Genomic DNA, 20,646 nt, shown 5'->3' with positions numbered 1-20,646 from the left:
GACCTGCTCTGGAGATTATACTTACTGTACTAATTTATGACACTACATATTTCTAACCCCACAAAGCTTTCCCCCTTTAATCTTAGAGTAGAGACATTTGTTTAAATTGTTTTTATGCAGGGGTGCTCAACTCCACTCCTCAAGCACCCCCCCGTCACCCCCCAAAATCCAATGATCTCACTCACATTTGAGATGTTCGTTAAAGCTTTTAGCAGTGTTTAAGAGTTCCTCCTTCCGCTCTCCCCTCTGCTCTCCTACTCAAATGGGGTCGCTCAGGCTGCAGACACGGCTACCCCGCAGTAAATCTCCGTCCTCGTCGAGATGCTCTGCCGGCGTGTATACTTGCGCATGCGCACTGGGTCCTTCTCGGTGTTGTGCTGATTCTTCAATGGGGGCTGCGGAAATCCTCTGCTCACTTAGCGCTCCACTCCTGAACTTTGGAGGGTCTACGCCAGGGGTGGCCAACTACAGTCCTCAAGTACCACCAACCGGTCAGGTTTTAAGGAGATTCCAGCTTCAGCTCAGATGGCTTCAGCTGTGCTGAGGCAGAGATATCCTTATAACCTTACCTGATGGTGGCCCTTGAGGACTGGAGTTGGCCACCTCTGGTCTACGCCATTATTTTGCTTCGTTTTCTGTGAGTCCATGTTTATGCCATAGTAAATACGGCATGTATTGTACTGTGGTGTTTGTTCTGTTACTCGTTTGAGACTTACAGGTCTATTAAATACTGTATGTCTTATATTCTGATTCAGCTGAGACATTTAGTAAAGCATTTATATGGATTTCACAGCTAAGGAGCCTCTTTTAATTACTCCCGTACCATGAAGGGTAATGTACTGCATGGGCGCCTGCATTTTTGTGTAGGGCATATTTCGTAGAAAATGTGATAGCTGCCGGTAGTTCACAGTAACATTAAACAGCTTTTTTAACAAAGAGATATGGTGCCCGTTTATGTATTTATTCGGCTATGGCCTCCGTTACTGCTCAGAATCATGAGGCATTGTACGGGATTATAGCTTCCGAAATTACGTTCCCAGTCTCCCTGTGCTTATTGTACAATAAATGCTTCTAATTCACTACCTCTCTTCCAATAGTACTTGCAGCACAATGGAAGTTATTTCTTTCTTTCACTTATTGTAGGCTTTTCTGACTTTCTGTTTTCACAGCAGGCTATATTATGCTCTCAGTTTTTTTCTTTGTCTGATAGTGGTCATAAATTGCAATAATTTGCCAACACAAATGATTCCTGTATCGGTTGTATTTTAAGAAATGATTCGCAAGAGGCATCAAAATGGATGTGGCAGAATTTGTGTTGAATCCTAGTGTCGGCTCCTTGTAATCTTGTGCAAGGCATGCTGTCTCCATGTTCTGAATGCACCTGGCATTAGTTTGTAAGCTCTTTAGGATTTTCAAGCACAGCGAACTCCTCATATTATGCCAATGCTGTGCTGTATAAGGCTTCAGTGTGTTTATTACTTTACTTAAAAGCACCATGCCGTTGTAACTTTTACTTGTAGAAGTAGAATATGTTCTTATTGTGAAAGAGCTACAGTTCCACCTTTTACACTTTGTGCTTTATTTTTCTTTAATATATAGATGTGCTGAATGCACTCCTTTGCTGTGAGGAGCCTAAATGATATAGCTTTATAATATGTTGTACTCCAACAGTGATTATGATACATTTATACACCAAGTGCACAGACTCCAGGGGTAATGATATAATTATTGTAAAACAGTTTGTCATTCTGTAACCCACGGGGGCTGGGAGGGGGGCGGGAGATTTGTCTGGGGGGGGGGGGGGGGCGCGGGCGGTTGCAGAGGTCCCGCGCTCTTCCCACAGGCATTTAAATTAAATGCCGGGGGATCGCGTGAGGCCTCTGCAACAATAAAACTTACCGGGATTCAGATACTGTGACGCGTCTCCATGGCAATGCAGCGTCAAATGATGCCACAGGGTCACGTGACGCAGCGGGTCACGTGACCCTGCAGCTGCTAGGTAGGAGGAGGGGCGCGAGCTCCGGAGCAGGCAGAGAGGGTGGCGCAACAGGAAAGTTTGCGCTCCCCTGCTGTAACCAATGTAATAAGATGTGTGTATATCTCACTCACATATAAACACAAACACACAGCGACGAGAAAAGATTTGTGAACCACTTGGCATTTTCACATATTTCAAACCTAAAAATGCTGTTAGATCGAAATCCTAATAATAGATTAAGATAAATTGCTCAAACAAATGACACAAAAACATTATACTTTTTCAACATTTATTTATCCAGAAATGATTAAACATTCAATATCCATGTGTGAAAATGTAGATGAATTTTTAGATTCAGTACCGCTTGAGCAGCAATGACTTTAACTAAGTGTTTCCTGTATCGGCTGGTTAATCTCTCACATCGGTTTTGAGGAATTTGTGCCCATTCCTCCTTACAGAACTGCTTCAACTCAGTGACATTTGAGGACCTTCTTGCATGGACAGCTCGCTTCAGATCCTGCCTCATTTCAATGGGGTTTAGATCCGGACTTGACCTAGCCATTCTAAAACGCGAAATTTCTTCTTCTGCAGCCATTCTTTTGTAGATGTGCTTGTATGTTTAGGATCATTGTCTTGCTGCATGACCCACTTTCACTTCAGCTTATGGACGGATGACCTTACATTCTCCTCTAGAATCTTCTAATAATATGCAGAATTCATGCTTTTGTCAATTATGGGAAGCCATCCAGGTTCTGAGGTAGCAAAGCAGCCCCAAACCATCACTCTTCCACCACCATGCTTGACGTTTGGGATGAGGCTCTTCTGTTTGAACACAGTTTTGGTTTTCGCCACACAACGTTTCTTATTGAGGCCAAAAAGTTCTACCCTTGACTCGTCTGTCTGGAGACTTGGTTCCAGCATCTTGTTGATGATCTATAGTATTTGCTCTTTGGCAAACTTCAGACGTTGAAGACGTGGAAGTGGAAGGCACGGGGGAGCTACAGGGAGCTGAAGGCACACCAGCCGCCTTACCGCCGACCGCAACTCCCCAACTGCATCTACCGGAGACCACTTGGCTGTCGTACAATGCCCTATGCCTAGCGTCAATATGTGAGTTGTAATTTCTGCTTGCTTGTATCTGTTTGAATACACTGTGACCATCTACACCATCCTGCTTCTCTCTCTTTTTCTTTGCCTGGGATCCATACACCACATCCCATGCAACACCGCATTCAAGCATCACACCGGGAGAATCCCTACTGCGAGTCCCTTTGGGAACTAAAGCCTGATTCCTACTAAGAGAGTCAGTGCACATTTCTGTGGATACTGATACGTCTGCCCCATTTGTACATACCGATTTGCACTATTTGTTTTTTTTCTTTTTTTACTCACTGGTCACTTGTGCTTCCCGCATTCATCACCATCACCACCACGAAACAAGGAGAAAGGTTCAACGGGGTTCGAGCTGCAATCATCGGTTGTGTATTCGTTTGCACCATTATTTTACCACATATAATATATGTATATTTTCTTTCACTAATTTAATGTGTGTGTTTGATTCACTGGACACCTTTTATTAGTATTTCTTATTTCGCTCTATTGAGTCACCACTGGACTGCCTGGTGAATATCTGTTCACATTTGTCTAATTCAGCAGTGTGCAAACTGGGGGGCGTGAGATTTTTCTTGGGGGGACGGGCGGTTGCAGAGGTCCCGCGCTCTTCCCCAAGGTATTTAAATTAAATGCTGGGGGATCGCGTGAGGCCTCTGAACTCAACTTACCTTGATTCAGAAGGCTGCTGTGACACGTCGCCATGGCAACGCGGCGTCATTTGACGCCGGCACGAGATGAGGGGGGCGCGAGCACAGGGGGGAGAAAGCATGGGGGGCGCAACTTTAATAGTTTGCGCACCCCTGGTCTAATTCATACATCATTTTGTTTCATGGAATTGGTTAATATAAACCCTATTGAATATTTAAAAAAAGACTGGTTTTGATTGAAGGTTATCATGAAAAAACTTGGGAATTTACATAATTATCAATGAGGTTCACAAACTTTTTCTCGTGTGTCTGTGCGTTATAAATGAAAATGTATCCAAAGGTGCACATATTCTGTGTGCACACTTTTCAAATCAGAGTCTGATAATTAATTTGGGACAAATTGTAAAAATATGCTAGCTTCTCCAAGTGCTCCCCTACTTGGCTTCTCTCCCACTTTCCCATCCTCTCCAGGTTTTCCTCCACATGCTCCCTTCCTCTCCAGCTTCTCCCCCACATGCTTCCATCCTCTCTAGTTTCTTCCCACATACTCCCAGTCCCCTCCCATCGCTCTCTCTCGCCCCCTCGTTTTGCTCTCTCTCGCCCCCCTTCCCCATCCCTCTCTCTCTGCCCCCTTCCTACCCTCGCTCTCTTTCTCTGCCCCCTTCCTCCCCTCGCGCTCTCTCTCTCTGCTCCCTTCCTCCCCTAGCTCTCTCTGCCCCCTTCCTCCCCTCGATCTCTCACTGCTCCCTTCCTCCCCTCGCTCTCTCTCACTGCTCCCTTCCTCCCCTCGCTCTCTTTCACTGCTCCCTTCCTCCCCTCGCTCTCTTTCACTGCTCCCTTCCTCCCCTCGCTCTCTCTCTGCACCCTTCCTCCCCTCGCTCTCTCTCTGCTCCCTTCCTCCCCTCGCTCTCTCTCTGCTCCCTTCCTCCCCTTGCTCTCTCTCACTGCGCCCTTCCTTCCCTCGCTCTCTCACTGCACCCTTCCTTCCCTCGCTCTCTCTCTCTGCTCCCTTCCTCCCTTCACTCTCTCTCACTGCCCCCTTCCTCCCCTCGCTCACTCTCTCTCTGCTCCCTTCCTCCCCTCGCTCTTTCTCACTGCCCCCTTCCTCCCCTCGCTCTTTCTCACTGCCCCCTTCCTTCCCTCACTCTCTCTCACTGCCCCCTTCCTCCCCTTGCGCTCTCTCACTGCCCCCTTCCTCCCCTCGCTCTCTCTTACTGCCCCCTTCCTCCCCTCGCTCTCTCTCTGCATTTTCCTCCTCTCGCTCTCTCACTGCTCCCTTCCTCCCCTCGCTCTCTCTCACTGCCCCCTTCCTCCCCTCGCTCTCTCTCTGCATTTTCCTCCTATCGCTCTCTCACTGCTCCCTTCCTCCCCTCGCTCTCTCTCTCTGCTCCCTTCCTCCCCTCGCTCTCTCTCACTGCCCCCTTCCTCCCCTCACTCTCACTGCCCCCTTCCTCCCCTCGCTCTCTCTCTGCATTTTCCTCCTCTCGCTCTCTCTCTCTGCTTCCTTCCTCCTCTCTCTCTGCCCCCTTCCTCCTCTCTCTCTCTCTGCCCCCTTCCTCCCCTCGCTCTCTCTCTGCCCCCTTCCTCCCCTCGCTCTCTCTTTCTGCCCCCTTCCTCCCTTTGCTCTCTCTCTCTCTGCCCCCTTCCTCCCTTCGCTCTCTCTCTGCCCCTTTCCTCCCCTCGCTCTCTCTTTCTTCCCCCTTCCTCCCTTCGCTCTCTCTCTGCCCCCTTCCTCCCTTCGCTCTTTCTCTGCCCCCTTCCTCCCCTCGCTCTCTCTTTCTGCCCCCTTCCTCCCTTCGCTCTCTCTCTGCCCCCTTCCTCCCCTCGCTCTATCTCTCTGCCCCCTTCCTCCCTTCGCTCTCTCTCTGCCCTCTTCCTCCCCTCGCTCCCTCTATCTCTCTGCCCCCTTCCTCCCCTCACTCTCCCCCCAGTATTCCAGCACCTTGCCTCCCAGCAGCGACAGACCGTGCGGGGCCACAACGCCACTTTTGCTGCTGCCCCGTCCTGCTCATCTGGTCAGGGTGGTCATGTCTGAGGTCGTATATTGACACACCTGATTTTGACAGTATTTTGTTCACATACTTGTCTGCCTTCCTTGCCTAAAGGATCTGGTGAAAATTACACCTTTAACCCTCTCATTACGCTAAAAGTCAGATACTGCTTTCAAAGTTTTAGTAATGCAGAATAAAAGTGTATTGTCAATGGTGTCTAACGTTAAAGACTAAATATGTTATCTTTGTAAACCAATGCATTGCTCTCCAGGATCTGAGGGCTGGAAATCGCTGCCACCCAGCACTGGATATGTGTAATTCCTTTGTCGAGCAGTTATTCTCCTTTATTTAAAGCCAAATGTTATTTACTGTACAACAGAATGAACCTAACGATGCTAACGGGTAGACCAGACAACTTGAGTTTTTATTTATTTATTTATTTTTTAATCATTTGATTTGTGTTTTTCCTTCCACAGTAATAGGCCACCTTTTATATTTCGGGATAGCTTTGAGTGACTACGAATGGGCCGTGTTACTACCTGTCGGTATCCATTCATAAGCATTACTAACTTATGAACCATGTTGTGTTTCCAGTCTGAAAATTGCTAGTAACAATTTGACATGAACTAGATTTCTAGATAACTGGTTAGGAAAATCTTCATGTTGCCCAAATAAATTATTTAACGCAAGAGATAATCTCCACTGGAAAAAGGCTAAGTACATATTGGCAGAGAAATGGGAATAAGCAGTCTTGAAAGGAAACTTGTATTTTCCATTGATCTAGTACAGTAAATCAAGGACGCTTTAGCAACACATTATTTCACCAAATGATTTTTTTGTTTTGTTATTGGTGACACTCGTAGTCCCTGTCCAATCAACCTTTAATCATAGTACATGGCATATATATATTTTTTTTTTTCTTCATGTGCTTATCTATTCTCTTTTTCTGGCAGAGTCTGTCAACACTCTTTATGAAGTGCTGTCTAGCATTGATTCCAGAGGGGGAATTTCCAGTAATCCCACGGGCCAGAAGACATCGCTCTCTTCTTCTAGCATTGACCCTGTGAGTACAGTATGTTCATTCAGAAGTTCTAACTCCTATAGAATGCACACTTGCTAAGCAGTGCTATTCTATCAGACACCTTCCAGCGCTGCTGAGTAAATATGGTGCTTCCAGCACTGAAGTTGTCTTGACTTAGAGTAAGACTGCATAGTAAGCCCATACACTTGAATGGGGCTGTAAAATAGCTTTCAGCACAGAAAGTGTCTTGTAGGTAGCACTTTATTTTTAATTTTTTTTTATAAATATGACCCTTGATGCAGTTGGTGGAGGGAAGCCTTGCGGTCATTTTATTCTATGTTTTGCCAACAGCCTACGCAACTGCTGCGTTCAGAGCGCTTCATTTAAGTAACTGCATATGCAGATTAAATTGTAACACAAGAACAGAGTGTAGTTGCAAATACAATAAAGCATCTACAATGTAGTACACTTCAAGTTGCAATCCCTTCCAAAATGATGCAACAAAGTACAGTACTCTTAATATTTGGCACTAGTCTAGTATGTTTACTTTTAAAATTTTTGTTTAACTATTTATTTTATGCGTTGCGTTACATGTTTGGGTAAATGTATCACTTTTTTTTAATTGCACATAGTCGAGAATTAGGTTTCCTGTTCAATATGCTGCGAAGACCTACTCCCCATGAATGGCATTATAGTGCCGTTTATTTGAATGCAGATTGAATAGGGGACCGTATGCCCATAGATGATATTTACTTGACCTTATCTCTAAGTGGTAAGTAGGTGTCACTGCTGCAGTACTTTAAATAAATAGTTTATCTTTATGTAATTCTGCCAATTTATGTTGTGCTAAAACAGAAGACACTAACATAGGGCACAAGGTGATTTACCCAGGGACTGAAGGGTTCTCGTATACACCTGTCAATTCTCTCATTCATTTGAGGCAATCACTTGTTCCTTGCATCAGTAGTCTCATAGATTTTAATAGCGCCATCCATTGAATTCTGAATTACATAGCAAAATTGATTTTGGCGCCCCAAATCCGACACACTTTTTTGTTGACATAGCTTAGACAGCTATGCAAACGTTGCTTTCTTTTCTTTTTGCAGACCTGTTTAGTAAAAAAATGATATTGACGAATGTTTGGAAGACTTTACGAACAAGAAAAGCTCATGCACAGCCAATTACTTTTTGATTTGTTCCTTAGTATTCGTAATTGGTTTGGTTGATTTGAAAAGAATAAGTAACACATACTTTAAAAGAGAAGTGACAATGCACGGAGTATGATACCCAGCCCTGGAATGCATTGACATGTTTGACAGGGCTTTCCCCTGCATGTTCCGCTTTCTTTTTAAATCAAACATATTGTATATAGATTGGAACGTGCCAATCACAGCATGACGTAGTCCTTATCTTACATATTCTCTAACTTGCTTTGCATTTTTGAGTTGTGTAAAGGCTGTTAACCAAACACACTGCATTCAGCTTTAAATCTAGAATCCCAATTAGATGTATTTTAGCCCCTTCAGTGACAAAACAGCCTGTCTCTGAACGCCCCTGTGGCCCTGAATGATTTGACACTACAATATCTGTAAATTGAGCTAGAATAGATTTCAATGTTTTCCTGGTAAAGGTGACACAAATAAGCCTCAGAGCAATTTCCTATCCCAGTATGGGTATCCCGGAAAATAATTTGCTTAATCCTTTTTTTTTTTTACCCCTACTTGCATAGACTGCTGCTTCTTGCATTGCACAGGACACACTTTATCTAGCCAATATCAGGAGGACTATTCGCAATTAAGTATAGCAGGAGAAAACTAAAAATGTTGCACTGAATTGCTGTTTCTTAAAGGTGCAATCCCACTTACTCGGCCAGTTGAATTCCCTGGCAGCCTATGAATGAGGCAGCACTTCATTATACCCGTATACCACCTTATTCTAAGAGAACCAATATGACAGAGTGGCGAGGAGAGAGTGGCGAGGAGAGAGTGGCGAGGAGAGAGTGGCGAGGAGAGAGTGGCGAGGAGAGAGTGGCGAGGAGAGAGTGGCGAGGAGAGAGTGGCGAGGAGAGAGTGGCGAGGAGAGAGTGGCGAGGAGAGAGTGGCGAGGAGAGAGTGGCGAGGAGAGAGTGGCGAGGAGAGAGTGGCGAGGAGAGAGTGGCGAGGAGAGAGTGGCGAGGAGAGAGTGGCGAGGAGAGAGTGGCGAGGAGAGAGTGGCGAGGAGAGAGTGGCGAGGAGAGAGTGGTGAGGAGAGAGTGGCGAGGAGAGAGTGAGACACTCTGGCTGTACAAGCATTTGCTGAACACACAGTGATATTACATTACTGGGTGTAGCCAGAGGAAATCAAACCCCTCCCTAGTCTAACTTTAACAATACTTATAGATTTGGGTTAAAAATGAACTTTGCAGTAAAAGGGAATTTCCTCCCAGGACCAATCTGCAGACATATTTTTGTACTTTTCCCATATTTCTATGGAATAGTAAAGCAGCAGTTCAAGCAATATCCCACGTGTTTTTTTTTTTGTTTTCTTTTTTTAAATAAATCAGTTCTGTACTATGAAAACAAACTTGTAGCATTTAAAAAAAAAATGTTTTAAAGACATTTTTAATGTTTCGAATGTTGGAAGCATTTCCAAAGTGACCGTCCCCTTCTGATAGGCTCTGGCTCTTGAGACCCGCCCTCTCACTAGCAGTGCACCAATTGTATCTAGTAACTGCCCAGTCAATCATATTCTAGGAACTACATTGCCCAAGAACTGAATTAAATAAACCTGAGCAAGCAATTGATTACGGGAGAACGGATCGATCTGCAGCTTAGCTAATCACTTGTCAGTGTGCAGATTGTATTGATGCACATATTGAATGGGAAAAATATATATTTTATTTAAAATGGTAGCTTGAACTGCAGCTTTAACCTGTGAAATCTTTTTCTTTTTTTTTTTTCTTAATGTTTTCTCAAACTAATATGTATCGAGGTGATGGGAAATCATGCAAAACTATCCAAAATGAAATTAAAATATATTTAATATTTCAGTGTATATAGTCATCAAATGCCGACATGTTTTATTATATGTAAAAAAAAAAAACCCTGCAAAACATATTCATTTAACTCCAACTATTTCGCTGGGATGTATTCCTGATGATTGTGTTTTGCTTATTTTGGCATTTGTATTAAGGGTGCCTACCTTATTGTATTGTATGTCTTTATTTATAAAGCGCCATTAATGTACATAGCGCTTCACAGTAGTAATACGCAAAAATCATATAAATAACAGATAATATAATTAACAGGTTATGGGAATAAGTGCTTTATACATAAAAGTAACATTTAGGAAGAGGAGTCCCTGCCCCGAGGAGCTTACAATCTAATTTGTAGGTAGGGAGAAAGTACAGAGACAGCAGGAGGGAATTCTGGTAAGTGCGTCTGCAGGGGGCCAAGCTTTATGTATCATGTGTCCAGTGTTATCCACAGTGCTATTCATATGCTTATTTAAGCAAGTGGGTCTTAAGGTGGGTCTTAAAGGTGGATAGAGAGGGTGCTAGTCGGGTACTGAGGGGAAGGGTATTCCAGAGGTGTGGGGCAGTCAGTGAAAAGGGTTTAAGGCAGGAGAGAGCTTTAGATACAAAGTTGGTAGAGAGAAGACATCCTTGAGAGGAACACAAGAGTTGGGATCGTGCATAGCGAGAAATTAGGGCTGAGATGTAAGGAGGGGCAGAAGAGTGTAAAGCTTTAAAAGTGAGGAGAAGAATGGAGTGTGAGATGCGGGATTTGATCGGAAGTCAGGAGAGGGATTTCATGAGGGGAGATGCTGAGACAGATCTAGGAAAGAGTAGAGTGATTCTGGCAGCAGCATTTAGGATAGATTGTAGGGGAGACAGGTGAGAGGCAGGAAGGCCGAACAGCAGGAGGTTACAGTAATCGAGACGGGAGAGAATGAGGGCCTGAGTCAGAGTTTTAGCAGTCGAGCAACTGAGGAAAGGGCGTATCTTAGTGATATTGCGGAGGAAAAAGCGACAGGTTTTAGAAATGTTTTTAATGTGAGAGAGGAGTTTACTGTAACCCCTAGACAGCATGCTTTGGCTACTGGGTGAATAATAGTACTTCCAACAGTAATGTGGAAGGAGGTAGTGGGGTCAGGTTTGGGAGGAAGTATGAGGAGCTCTGTTTTTGCCATGTTAAGCTTAAGGTGGCGGAGGGTCATCCAGGATGGTATCACAGAGAGACATTCAGAAACTTTGGTTTGTACAGCAGGTGTAAACTCGGGGGTTGAAAAGTAGATTTATTTGTCGTCAGCATAGAGGTGAAATTTAAACCAAAGTGATGTGATTATGTCACCTAGAGAAAGTGTGTACAGAGAAAAGAGAAGAGGTCCCAGGACAGAGCCCTGGGGAACCCCCATAGAGAGATCGATAGAGGAGGAGGAGGTGTTGGCAGAAGAGACACTGAAAGTACGATGGGAGAGGTAGGAGGAGATCCAGGATAGAGCTTTATGAATACCAAGAGTATGGAGAATGTGAAGTAGAAGAAGGTGGTTCTCAGTGTCAAATGTTGCAGAGAGGTCGAGTAATATGAGCAGAGTGTACTGACTTCTGTCTTTGGCAGCATGGAGGTCATTACTTAGTTTAGTGAGGGCTGTTTCAGTCGGGTGAGCAGTGCAGAAGCCAGATTGTAGAGGGTCTAGGAGAGAATAGGTGTTCAGAACGTGGAGCAAGCGAGAGAATACAAGACGTTCAAGGAGTTTAGAGGCAAAAGGCAAGAGGAAGACAGGTCGATAGTTAGAAAGACATGTAGGGTCAAGCTTGCTGTTTTTTTGAGTAATGGTATAACTGTTGCATGCTTGAAGCAGGAGGGAAATGTACCAGAGTAGAGGGAGGAGTTAAAATTGTGTGTGAGTGTAGGGATTATAGTAGGAGCAAAACGTTTTAGGAGATGGGAGGGAATGGGGTCAAGAGGGCAGGTTTTAGAGGGAGAAGAGGAGATCAACAGTGACACATCCTCCTCTGAGACAGTGGAATAAGAGTCAAGGAAGGCAGGAGGAGAGTTAGGAAGCGGTGTAGGGAGGGAGGAGGAAACAGAGGGGATGTTCTGACGTATAGATTCCACCTTTTCCTTAAAATAGCCAGCAAAGTCCTGAGGTGAGATGGAGGAAGAAGAGGAGGCAGCTGAGGGTGGTTTAAGTAGGGAGTCAAAGACAGAGAAGAGTCGGCGTGGGTTAGACTTGTGCGTGTTGATTAATAAAGAAAAGTAGGTTTGTTTAGCTTGAGAGGGCAGAGGTGAAACAGGATAGCATAAATTTGTAGTGAAGGAAGTCTGCGACAGTGTGAGATTTCCTCCAGAGGCGTTCAGAGGAACGAGTGGAGGAACGCAGCATGCGCGTGTGGGAATTTAGCCAGGTTCTGGGGTTAGGAGGGCGAGGACGGCAGAGAGAAAGCGGGGCATGTAGATCAAGAGACGAGGATAAGGCAGAGTTGTAGTTCCTGACCAGGTTGTCAGGGTCTGTAGCAGAACTGAGAGAGAAGAGGGAGGAGCGTAAAGTGGAATCAAAGGCTGGTAGGTTAATAGAGCACAGGTTTCTGCAGAACCGATGGGTAGATGGAGGGGGAGAAGGGGAGAAGCGAGAGAATGAGATGAGATGATGGTCAGTGAGAGGTAAGGGGAAAATTGAGAAATCGGAGAGAGAAAACTTTTTAGTGAAAACCAGGTCTAGATAGTGGCCAACCTTGTGGGTGCTGGCTGCAGTAAAAGAAGCCAAAAGAAGAGGCTAGAGAGAAGCCCAAGGAAGAGAGGGGTCATCAATGTGGCAGTTGAAGTCCCCAAGGAGATCAGGAGAGTGAGGAGAGAAAGAAAGAGAGCCAGGATTCAAAATGATAAAGGCAGAAGGGGGATGAGTAGAGGTAGCAGGGTGATAGATGACCGCCACGTGGATAGGGAGGGGAAAGAAGATCTAGACAGTGTGAGCCTCAAAGGAGGGAAAAGCCAGAGATGGAGGAATAGGAAGGGTACGGTAACATCAGAGAGAGGAGAGGAGTAGCCCCACGCCCCCACCCCTGCCATCACGGCACGGAGTGTGGGAGAAAGGAAGGCCACCATAAGAGAGGGAAGCTTCCAGAGCAGAGTCAGACTGAGTTAGCCAGGTCTCAGTTATAGCAAAGAGAAGCAGGGAGTGAGAGAGAAAGAAGTCATGCACAGAGAGGACCTTGTTAGAAAGGGAACAAGCATTCCAAAGGGCACAGGAGAAAGGGAGAGAGGAGGGAGGGTGGCAGGGGATGGGTATGAGGTTGGAGGGGTTGACACCAGAAGGAGTAGAGGTTGCAGTTGGCAGGCGAAGACGAGAGCATGTAGGATTAAGGCAAAGACCAGGATTGGGAGAGATATCCCCAGAAGCAAGGAGGAGAAGCATGGATTGAAAGAGAACGTGTGAGGATGATTTGTAGGGGTGTGATTTAGTGCATGGGATATAGCTGTGTAGTTGCAGAGGACGCACGTAAGAAAGTAGTTCATGTGAAGGAAGGAGAGATGGAGATATATGAATAGAGTTAGAGACATAATGAGGCTGGTAGAAAGAAGAGCATAATTTGAAAAGAAGTGAGGTCATAGCAAATATAAATAGCAGAGGTGGCATCACAGCAATTGTAATGTGCTGAGATGTGCAGTCTGGAGTAGATTTTTATTTTTTTATTATTTATAAAATATTTTATCAGGAAGTAATACATTGAGAGTTACCTCTCGTTTTCAAGTATGTCCTGGGCACAGAGTTAAGACAAATAATACATGGTTACAAATACAGTTACATAAATGAACAGGGTATACATAATATCTTATACTATATTAGTGAAAGCACTGTATGTTTGCCTGCCTGCATGCATGCCTGCCTGCTGGATGTCCGGTGTCCCTAGGGGAAATCTCATTGGTCCCTTGGGCCGCCCGCCCCCGCACACCTCTCATTGGCCTGAGGCGGAGTGACGGCCCAAAGGACACACAGGGACACACACACACACACACACAGGGACACACACGGACACACACACACACACACACACACACGGACACGGACACGGACACGGACACACACACACACACACGGACACGGACACACACACACACACACACACACAGGGACACACACACACAGTAGGGGGGGTGTGTACATTAGCAGCATGTATAACCCGGGGGGGGGGGGCCTCACATACCCGCCGGAGCCTCCGCCTCTTCCTCCCCGAAATCAGCCTCCTCCTCTCCCCGTGTCTCCCGCGCTTTCAACCCCCCCCCCCACCCCCCCGGCGCCGCTACAGTCAGCGGAGCAGCGAGTGCCCGGGACACAGCGGGGGAGCGGCCACAACAAGCTGCCTCCCGCCTCAGTTCCACGTGGGAGCGGCCGGACGGGTGAGTGAGCGGCCTTCACCCACCCCTCACCCCCCTTCAAATCACCTCCCCTCCACCCCCCCCCCCCCCCCGGCGCCGCTACAGTCAGCGGAGCGAGCGAGCGCCCGGGACACAGCGGGGGAGCGGCCACAACAAGCTGCCTCCCGCCTCAGACCACGTGGGACCTTCCGGACGGGTGAGTGAGCGGCCTTCACCTCCCCTTCACCCCCTGGCGCCGCTACAGTCAGCGGGGGAGCGAGCGCCCGGGACACAGCGGGGGAGCGGCCACAACAAGCTGCCTCCCGCCTCAGACCACGTGGGAGCGGCCGGACGGGTGAGGGAGCGGCCGGACGGGTGAGGGACCTCCCCTCACCCCCCTTCACCTCCCCTCACCCCCCTTCACCTCACCTCCCCTCACCCACCCCTCACCTCCCCTCACTCCACTTCCCTTCCCTTCCACCTCCCTCCACCCCCCCCTTCACCTCCCCTCCACCCCCCCCTTCACCTCCCCTCCACCCCCCCCCTTCACCTCCCCTCCACCCCCCTTCACCTCCCCTCCACCCCCTCCCCTCCACCCCCTCCCCTCCACCCCCCCTTCACCTCCCCTCCACCCCCCCTTCACCTCCCCTCCACCCCCCCCCTTCACCTCCCCTCCACCCCCCCCCTCCACCCCCCCCCTTCACCTCCCCTCCACCCCCACCTTCACCCCCCCTTCACCTTCCCTTCACTCCCCCCTTACAACCTCCCACCACCTCCTCACCACCTCCACCCCCCAAAGCCAACCCCACCCCCCTTCCCAACTCCCCACCACCTCCCCCCCCCTTCCCACCACCTCCCCCCCACCCCCCCCTTCCCACCACCTCCCCCCCACCCCCCCCCTTCCCACCACCTCCCCCCCACCCCCCCACCTCCCCCCCCCCCCCCCCCCACCTCCCCCCCCCCCCCCCCCCACCTCCCCCCCCCCCCCCCCCCCCCCCCCCCCTTCCCACCACCTCCCCACCACCTCCCCCCCCCCCCCCCCTTCCCACCACCTCCCCCCCACCCCCCCACCTCCCCCCCCCCCCCCCCCCCTTCCCACCACCTCCCCTTCCCACCACCTCCCCTTCCCCCCCCTCCTTCCCACCACCTCCCCCCCACCCCCCCCCCCTTCCCACCACCTCCCCCCCACCCCCCCCCCCTTCCCTGAGGCGGAGTCACGGGCCAAAGGACACACAGGGACACAAACACACACAGGGACACACACACACACACACACACGTAGACACACACACACACACAGACGTAGACACACACACACGTATACACACACACACGTATACACAAACACACACACGTATACACAAACACACACACGTAGACACAAACACACACACGTATACACAAACACACACACGTAGACACACACACACATAGACACACACGTAGACACACACGTACACACGTACACACGTACACACACGCACGTAGACACACACACGTACACGTAGACACACACACACATGTACACGTAGACACACACACACATGTACACGTAGACACGTACACACACACACACACACATGTACACATACACACACACACACACATGTACACGTAGACACGTACACACACACACATGTACACATATACTCACACACATGTACACGTACACACACACATGGAGACATACACACACATGGAGACATACACACACACATGGAGACATACACACACACACACACATGTACACATACACACACACACATGTACACATACACACACACGTATACACTCACACACGTATACACACAGGTATACATACACATAATGTATACACACACACACACACATGTATACACACACACACACGTGTATACACACACATGTGTATACACACACATGTGTATACACACACACACGTGTATACACACACACACGTGTATACACACACACACACACGTGTATACACACACACACATGTGTATACACACACACACATGTGTATACACACACACACATGTGTATACACACACACACATGTGTATACACACACACACACATGTGTACACACACACACATGTATGTGTACACACACACATGTGTACACACACACACATGTGTACACACACACACACATGTGTACACACACACACACATGTGTACACACACACATGTGTACACACACACATGTGTATACACACACACATGTATACACACACACATGTATACACACACACACACACGTGTATACACACACAAACATGTGTACACACACACGTGTATACACACACGTGTATACACACACATACGTGTATACACACACACGTGTATACACATACACACACACGTACACATACACACACACACACATGTATACACACACACACATACAATGTATACACACAAACATGTATACACACACCCCAGCACCACCACATCAGCACACCGGTATCCCATGCCCCCCCAGCACACTGGCATTCTCGGCTCCCCACCATTCCCAGCCCCCATCAACACCATCAGCACCCACACATCGCCACCTTTGCACCTCCCCCATCGGCACACCCACATCCGCACCCCCACATCAGCACCAAACCCTCCCAAATCAGCACACCAATACAATCACCATCAGTACAGCCACAGCAGCACTACCACCGCACATGGGCCGCGTGGACCACTCCCCACCCAAATGCCACACCCACACCACAAACATCCCGGGCAACGCCGGGGCTCTCAGCTAGTAGATAATATTCTCCTTTCCAGTGTAGATCAAATCCAGGCATTAGGGCCAGTAGGTGTTGTCCACTTGTTCACTCCTTTTGAATTTCAGTTTTCTTGCTACTTACAATATGCTACTTTGCAGCCCATCTCCAACAGCTTAAGGCTGCTATGCCTGTGTTTATATGGGCCTAACACGTCACCTGACAGTTAAATTCAGCCTGCTTAATTAGCACATGTGAGGCACATTCAAACAGATGGTTTTTCTACACAGGGTGTTTCCTGCCTAGGTGTGAAAGCTTAATTTAATTAAGGGGTGAATGAGACAGGATTCAAATATGGGATTTACCTAGGATTGTTTCAGTTGCATATACAAAAATACACACAGCAAAGCGTGAATGAGACAGGATTCAAATATGGGATTTACCTGAGGAAAAAAGAAAATGGTCTGTTAGGGTAAAAGGTCCTGCCTTTTAAACTTCAGTTTTCTTGCTACTTACAATGTGCTACTTGGAGATGTGCCTTATGTGTATGTACTTTACTTTTACATAGCCATGACTAATTTGTTGATTACATCAGTTTTTGCCCTCCTAGCCTGTATACTGTCGTGGCAGCGTGGCCAACTCCAGTCCTCAAGGACATCCAGCAGGTCAGGTTTTAAGGATATCCCTGCTTCAGCACAGGTGGCTAAATCAGTGGCTCAGTTGTTAACTGATTGAACCCTCTGTGCTGAAGCAGGCATATCCTTAAAACCTGTCCTGTTGGTGGCTCTTGAGGACTGGGGTTGGCAAACACTAGACTTGAGTTTTGAGTCCATATTGCAAACAAAAGCAGCAGTTCATGTAAAGCAATAAAAAAAATGAATGCCCAAGTAGGGGTTGTGCTATACAGTACAAATATTAATATAGTCTGTGTGATTTAAAATCGTGACGTCGTGGGAAGTTGAATCAGGTAGTAATAATTTGCTATTGGTTGTTGTATTTCTCGCTCGAAAACAGAGCGCAACTCCCAATGCCCATATAGGGGGGAGAGAAAAAGGGCAGATAGTGCAATACGTTTAAATCCCAATGGAAGTAACCAGTGGTCTAATAATGTATACACTCACAAGGTGGAAATAGTTGTCCTGCTTTTTGAAAGTAGTGTTACATGTTGTTGTTTGTTAGTGTTGTTTGTTATGATATTTATATTCTTCACAAGTCTTTTAAGTGAGAAAGATAGAACAGGAACATAGTGTAATTCTATAAGATATATGTTTTATATTATATGTAGCCAGGTCTCCCCAACCTGTCAGCACCCCCCTCACCTTACTGGCGATCGCGGGTGCAGGAGAGTCAAATGGCGGCACCGCGCGGCGATCTCAGCGGTGAGGGCGGTCAGGCCCCGGCTCGGGGGTTGCCAGGGACGTGTGCTTTACAGGGCTCCAGGTGCTCTCGGAGCCGGGTTGTAAGGGCGCCGCCATGTTGCGCCGGTTCGCGCATGCGCAGTAGGTCCCAGGCGGCCCCGATAGCTCGCGGATGCGCAGGGAGGCTGCGAGAGGCAGGGAACAGTTGCGTGAGGGCAGAGAAGGCGCAGGAGAGTCGCGCTAGAGTAGGGTAGAGTAGTTGCGTAGAGTAGAGTAGTAGCTAGAGTAGAGCTAGTAGAGAGCTAGTAGAGTAGAGTAGTAGAGTAGTAGCTTGTGAGAGGTTGCGGCGGCCATTAGGAGTTAGTGTAGGCAGAGGGAAGGTGCGCACGCGGCCCCAATGTTATTATAGGTGCCCCGGGACTACAATTCCCATAGTGCCTAGCGAGGGAGGCACCAGGTGCCTCATAGGAGCCAATAGGGCTGCAGGACTGCCCTGGATAGATTGGATACATTTCGCGGGCAGAGAGCTGCGTAGTGAGTCAGAGCAAAGTCAGAGGAAGGAGCAGACAAGGGAAGGAGGTAGGGTGCAGGAGAGAGGGACTCCCCTGTATTAGGCCAGCACCCCCTTGGTCCAAGATAGCTCTGAGTTACCCTATGATAGGAGTGTTGCCAGGGACTGCCTTAGAGTAAGGGACCCTGTCACTCCAGTAGTTGGAAGTCCGCAGTTAAGAGAGTTGGAGTCAGGGAGCTGTAGGGAAGGAAGGGTGCGGGGAGCGAGTGCAGCTTCTGCCCCATATAGGTACCTACACCCCAGGTAGGCCCCAACTCCCCACTAGTTGAGTGGGTAATTGCTTAGGGAGGTCCTAGATAGGGACGCGGCCCCTAGTTTGGAGTGCTGCCTTGTCAGAGTCACAGCGGGCAGTGCTGTGAGGTCTGACAGGCAGGCACCTTGTTGCGCAGCACGTTGGCTGTTAGAGTTAGTGAGGCTTAGGGATGTGGGTAGTTAGGGGAGTGGGACAGGTCCTGACCCTTTAGGCCCATAGGAGTATCCCAAGCCATCAGAGTTTGCTGTATTATAGGGACGGCCTATAGTGCAGCACGTGCCCCTTATATAGGTGGGGACACAGAGAAGTATCGCGGTTCCCGTGAGCCGGTTGGACCCACGTTGGGGTCCACATAGACTGTTCCGGAGTGGGACCGCTCTAGCGGCCCACGTACAAGGAGTGCGGTTGAAGGATCAGAAGGAGGCATCACCCGACTGATCCTTTGAGAAGATTGTTGCTGACCCGAGCACCGGAGTGCTCGGCAGGTATTATACCAACATATGTGCACCAACAGTCCTATAGGTTCTTAGTGACTGCGCAGTCACCCATTGACTATCTCTGTAGGAGTATGGGACATTGGGTGGGGTTCTTGGGACACTGGGTGGGATCACCTGGTGTCGGGGAATCGTCCTGCGAGACGTCACTGTTAGTGTCTCCTCGTGAGAGAGACACAGGTTATTATTTGGTAGTAAAGTCATTCGTTATATAATCACTGTGTGTGTGGTTTCTGAGTGGGTTCCTATGTTAGGGTCATTCTACATTTCCCTAGAATCCTACATAGGTGGAGGCGCTGAAAGAAGATTCGTTCCAGAGGATTCACCCCAGGCTCTCACTAGCGGAGGCTCAGACCTCCTGTGAGCCTGCAGGTATACGCACCACACCGGTAACACTACATGTTCTACTCACCCACACTATATATGCGATTGGGTGGGGTGGAATACCCGTTACATATAAAAGATGAATTCAGTGCACTCAAAAACAGCACTTATCAAAGAGCAAATTGGAGATCGCAGACTACAACAGCTGAGGCGCCCCGATCTCTGCCAGGTACAGCACCCTCGTGACTCGTCAGAAACATTACTTCATGTTTCGCTTTGGGGGCGGGTGTGTTCTCTCGCTTGTATCTCCTGGACAGCTCATTCAGTATGTTTGATATCGCCCCATCCGTTTCACTGAAAACCAGCTTCCTCAGCGGCTCATAGATTCAAGTGTCATCAGTCCATCTTTAAATACTGTCCCTTAATAATGTCATTGCATGCCGTTGTACATTGGAAATACAGCCTAAATCTGCTTAATCAATTCTATGTGTTTTCAATTATACTAAAAGTAATCACATGGATATAAATAAACCAAAATCCCTTCCCCCTTTCATTTTCTCCCCTCCCTCCTCTCTCTCCCTTTTCTAACTTTTCTCTCTCTCCCTTTTCTATCCTCTTCTCTCTCTCCCTTTTCTATCCTCCTCTCTCCCTCCCTTTTCTATCCTCTCTCTCTCCCCCTACCTCCTTTTCTCTTCCTTTCTTTCTCCCCCTCCTTCACCCCTCTCTCCTCCTTCACCCCTCGCTCCTTCCCTCTCTCCTCCTTCACCCCTCGCTCCTTCCTTCTCTCCTCCTTCACCCCTCGCTCCTCCCCTCTCTCCCCCTTCCACCCTTCCCTCTTTCCCTTCCACCCTTCCCTCTTC

At 48.0% G+C, this 20,646-nt stretch overlaps 1 protein-coding gene across 1 annotated transcript in view; it reads left to right on the top strand.

Annotated features, from left to right (window-relative positions):
* Window positions 1-20,646, top strand: part of HSD17B4 (hydroxysteroid 17-beta dehydrogenase 4) — a 155,279-nt gene that overhangs the window by 24,682 nt on the left and 109,951 nt on the right. Inside the window, exon 10 of the mRNA XM_075601069.1 lies at window positions 6,683-6,792. Coding sequence (XP_075457184.1) covers window positions 6,683-6,792 — 110 coding nt within the window. The remainder of the gene's footprint in view (window positions 1-6,682; window positions 6,793-20,646) is intronic.

This window comes from Ascaphus truei, chromosome 1, assembly GCF_040206685.1.
Source record: "Ascaphus truei isolate aAscTru1 chromosome 1, aAscTru1.hap1, whole genome shotgun sequence".
In the NCBI taxonomy this organism is placed as follows: Eukaryota; Metazoa; Chordata; class Amphibia; order Anura; family Ascaphidae; genus Ascaphus; species Ascaphus truei.
Note: the sequence above shows the minus strand (reverse complement) of the source record. Positions and strands in the feature narration are given on the sequence as shown.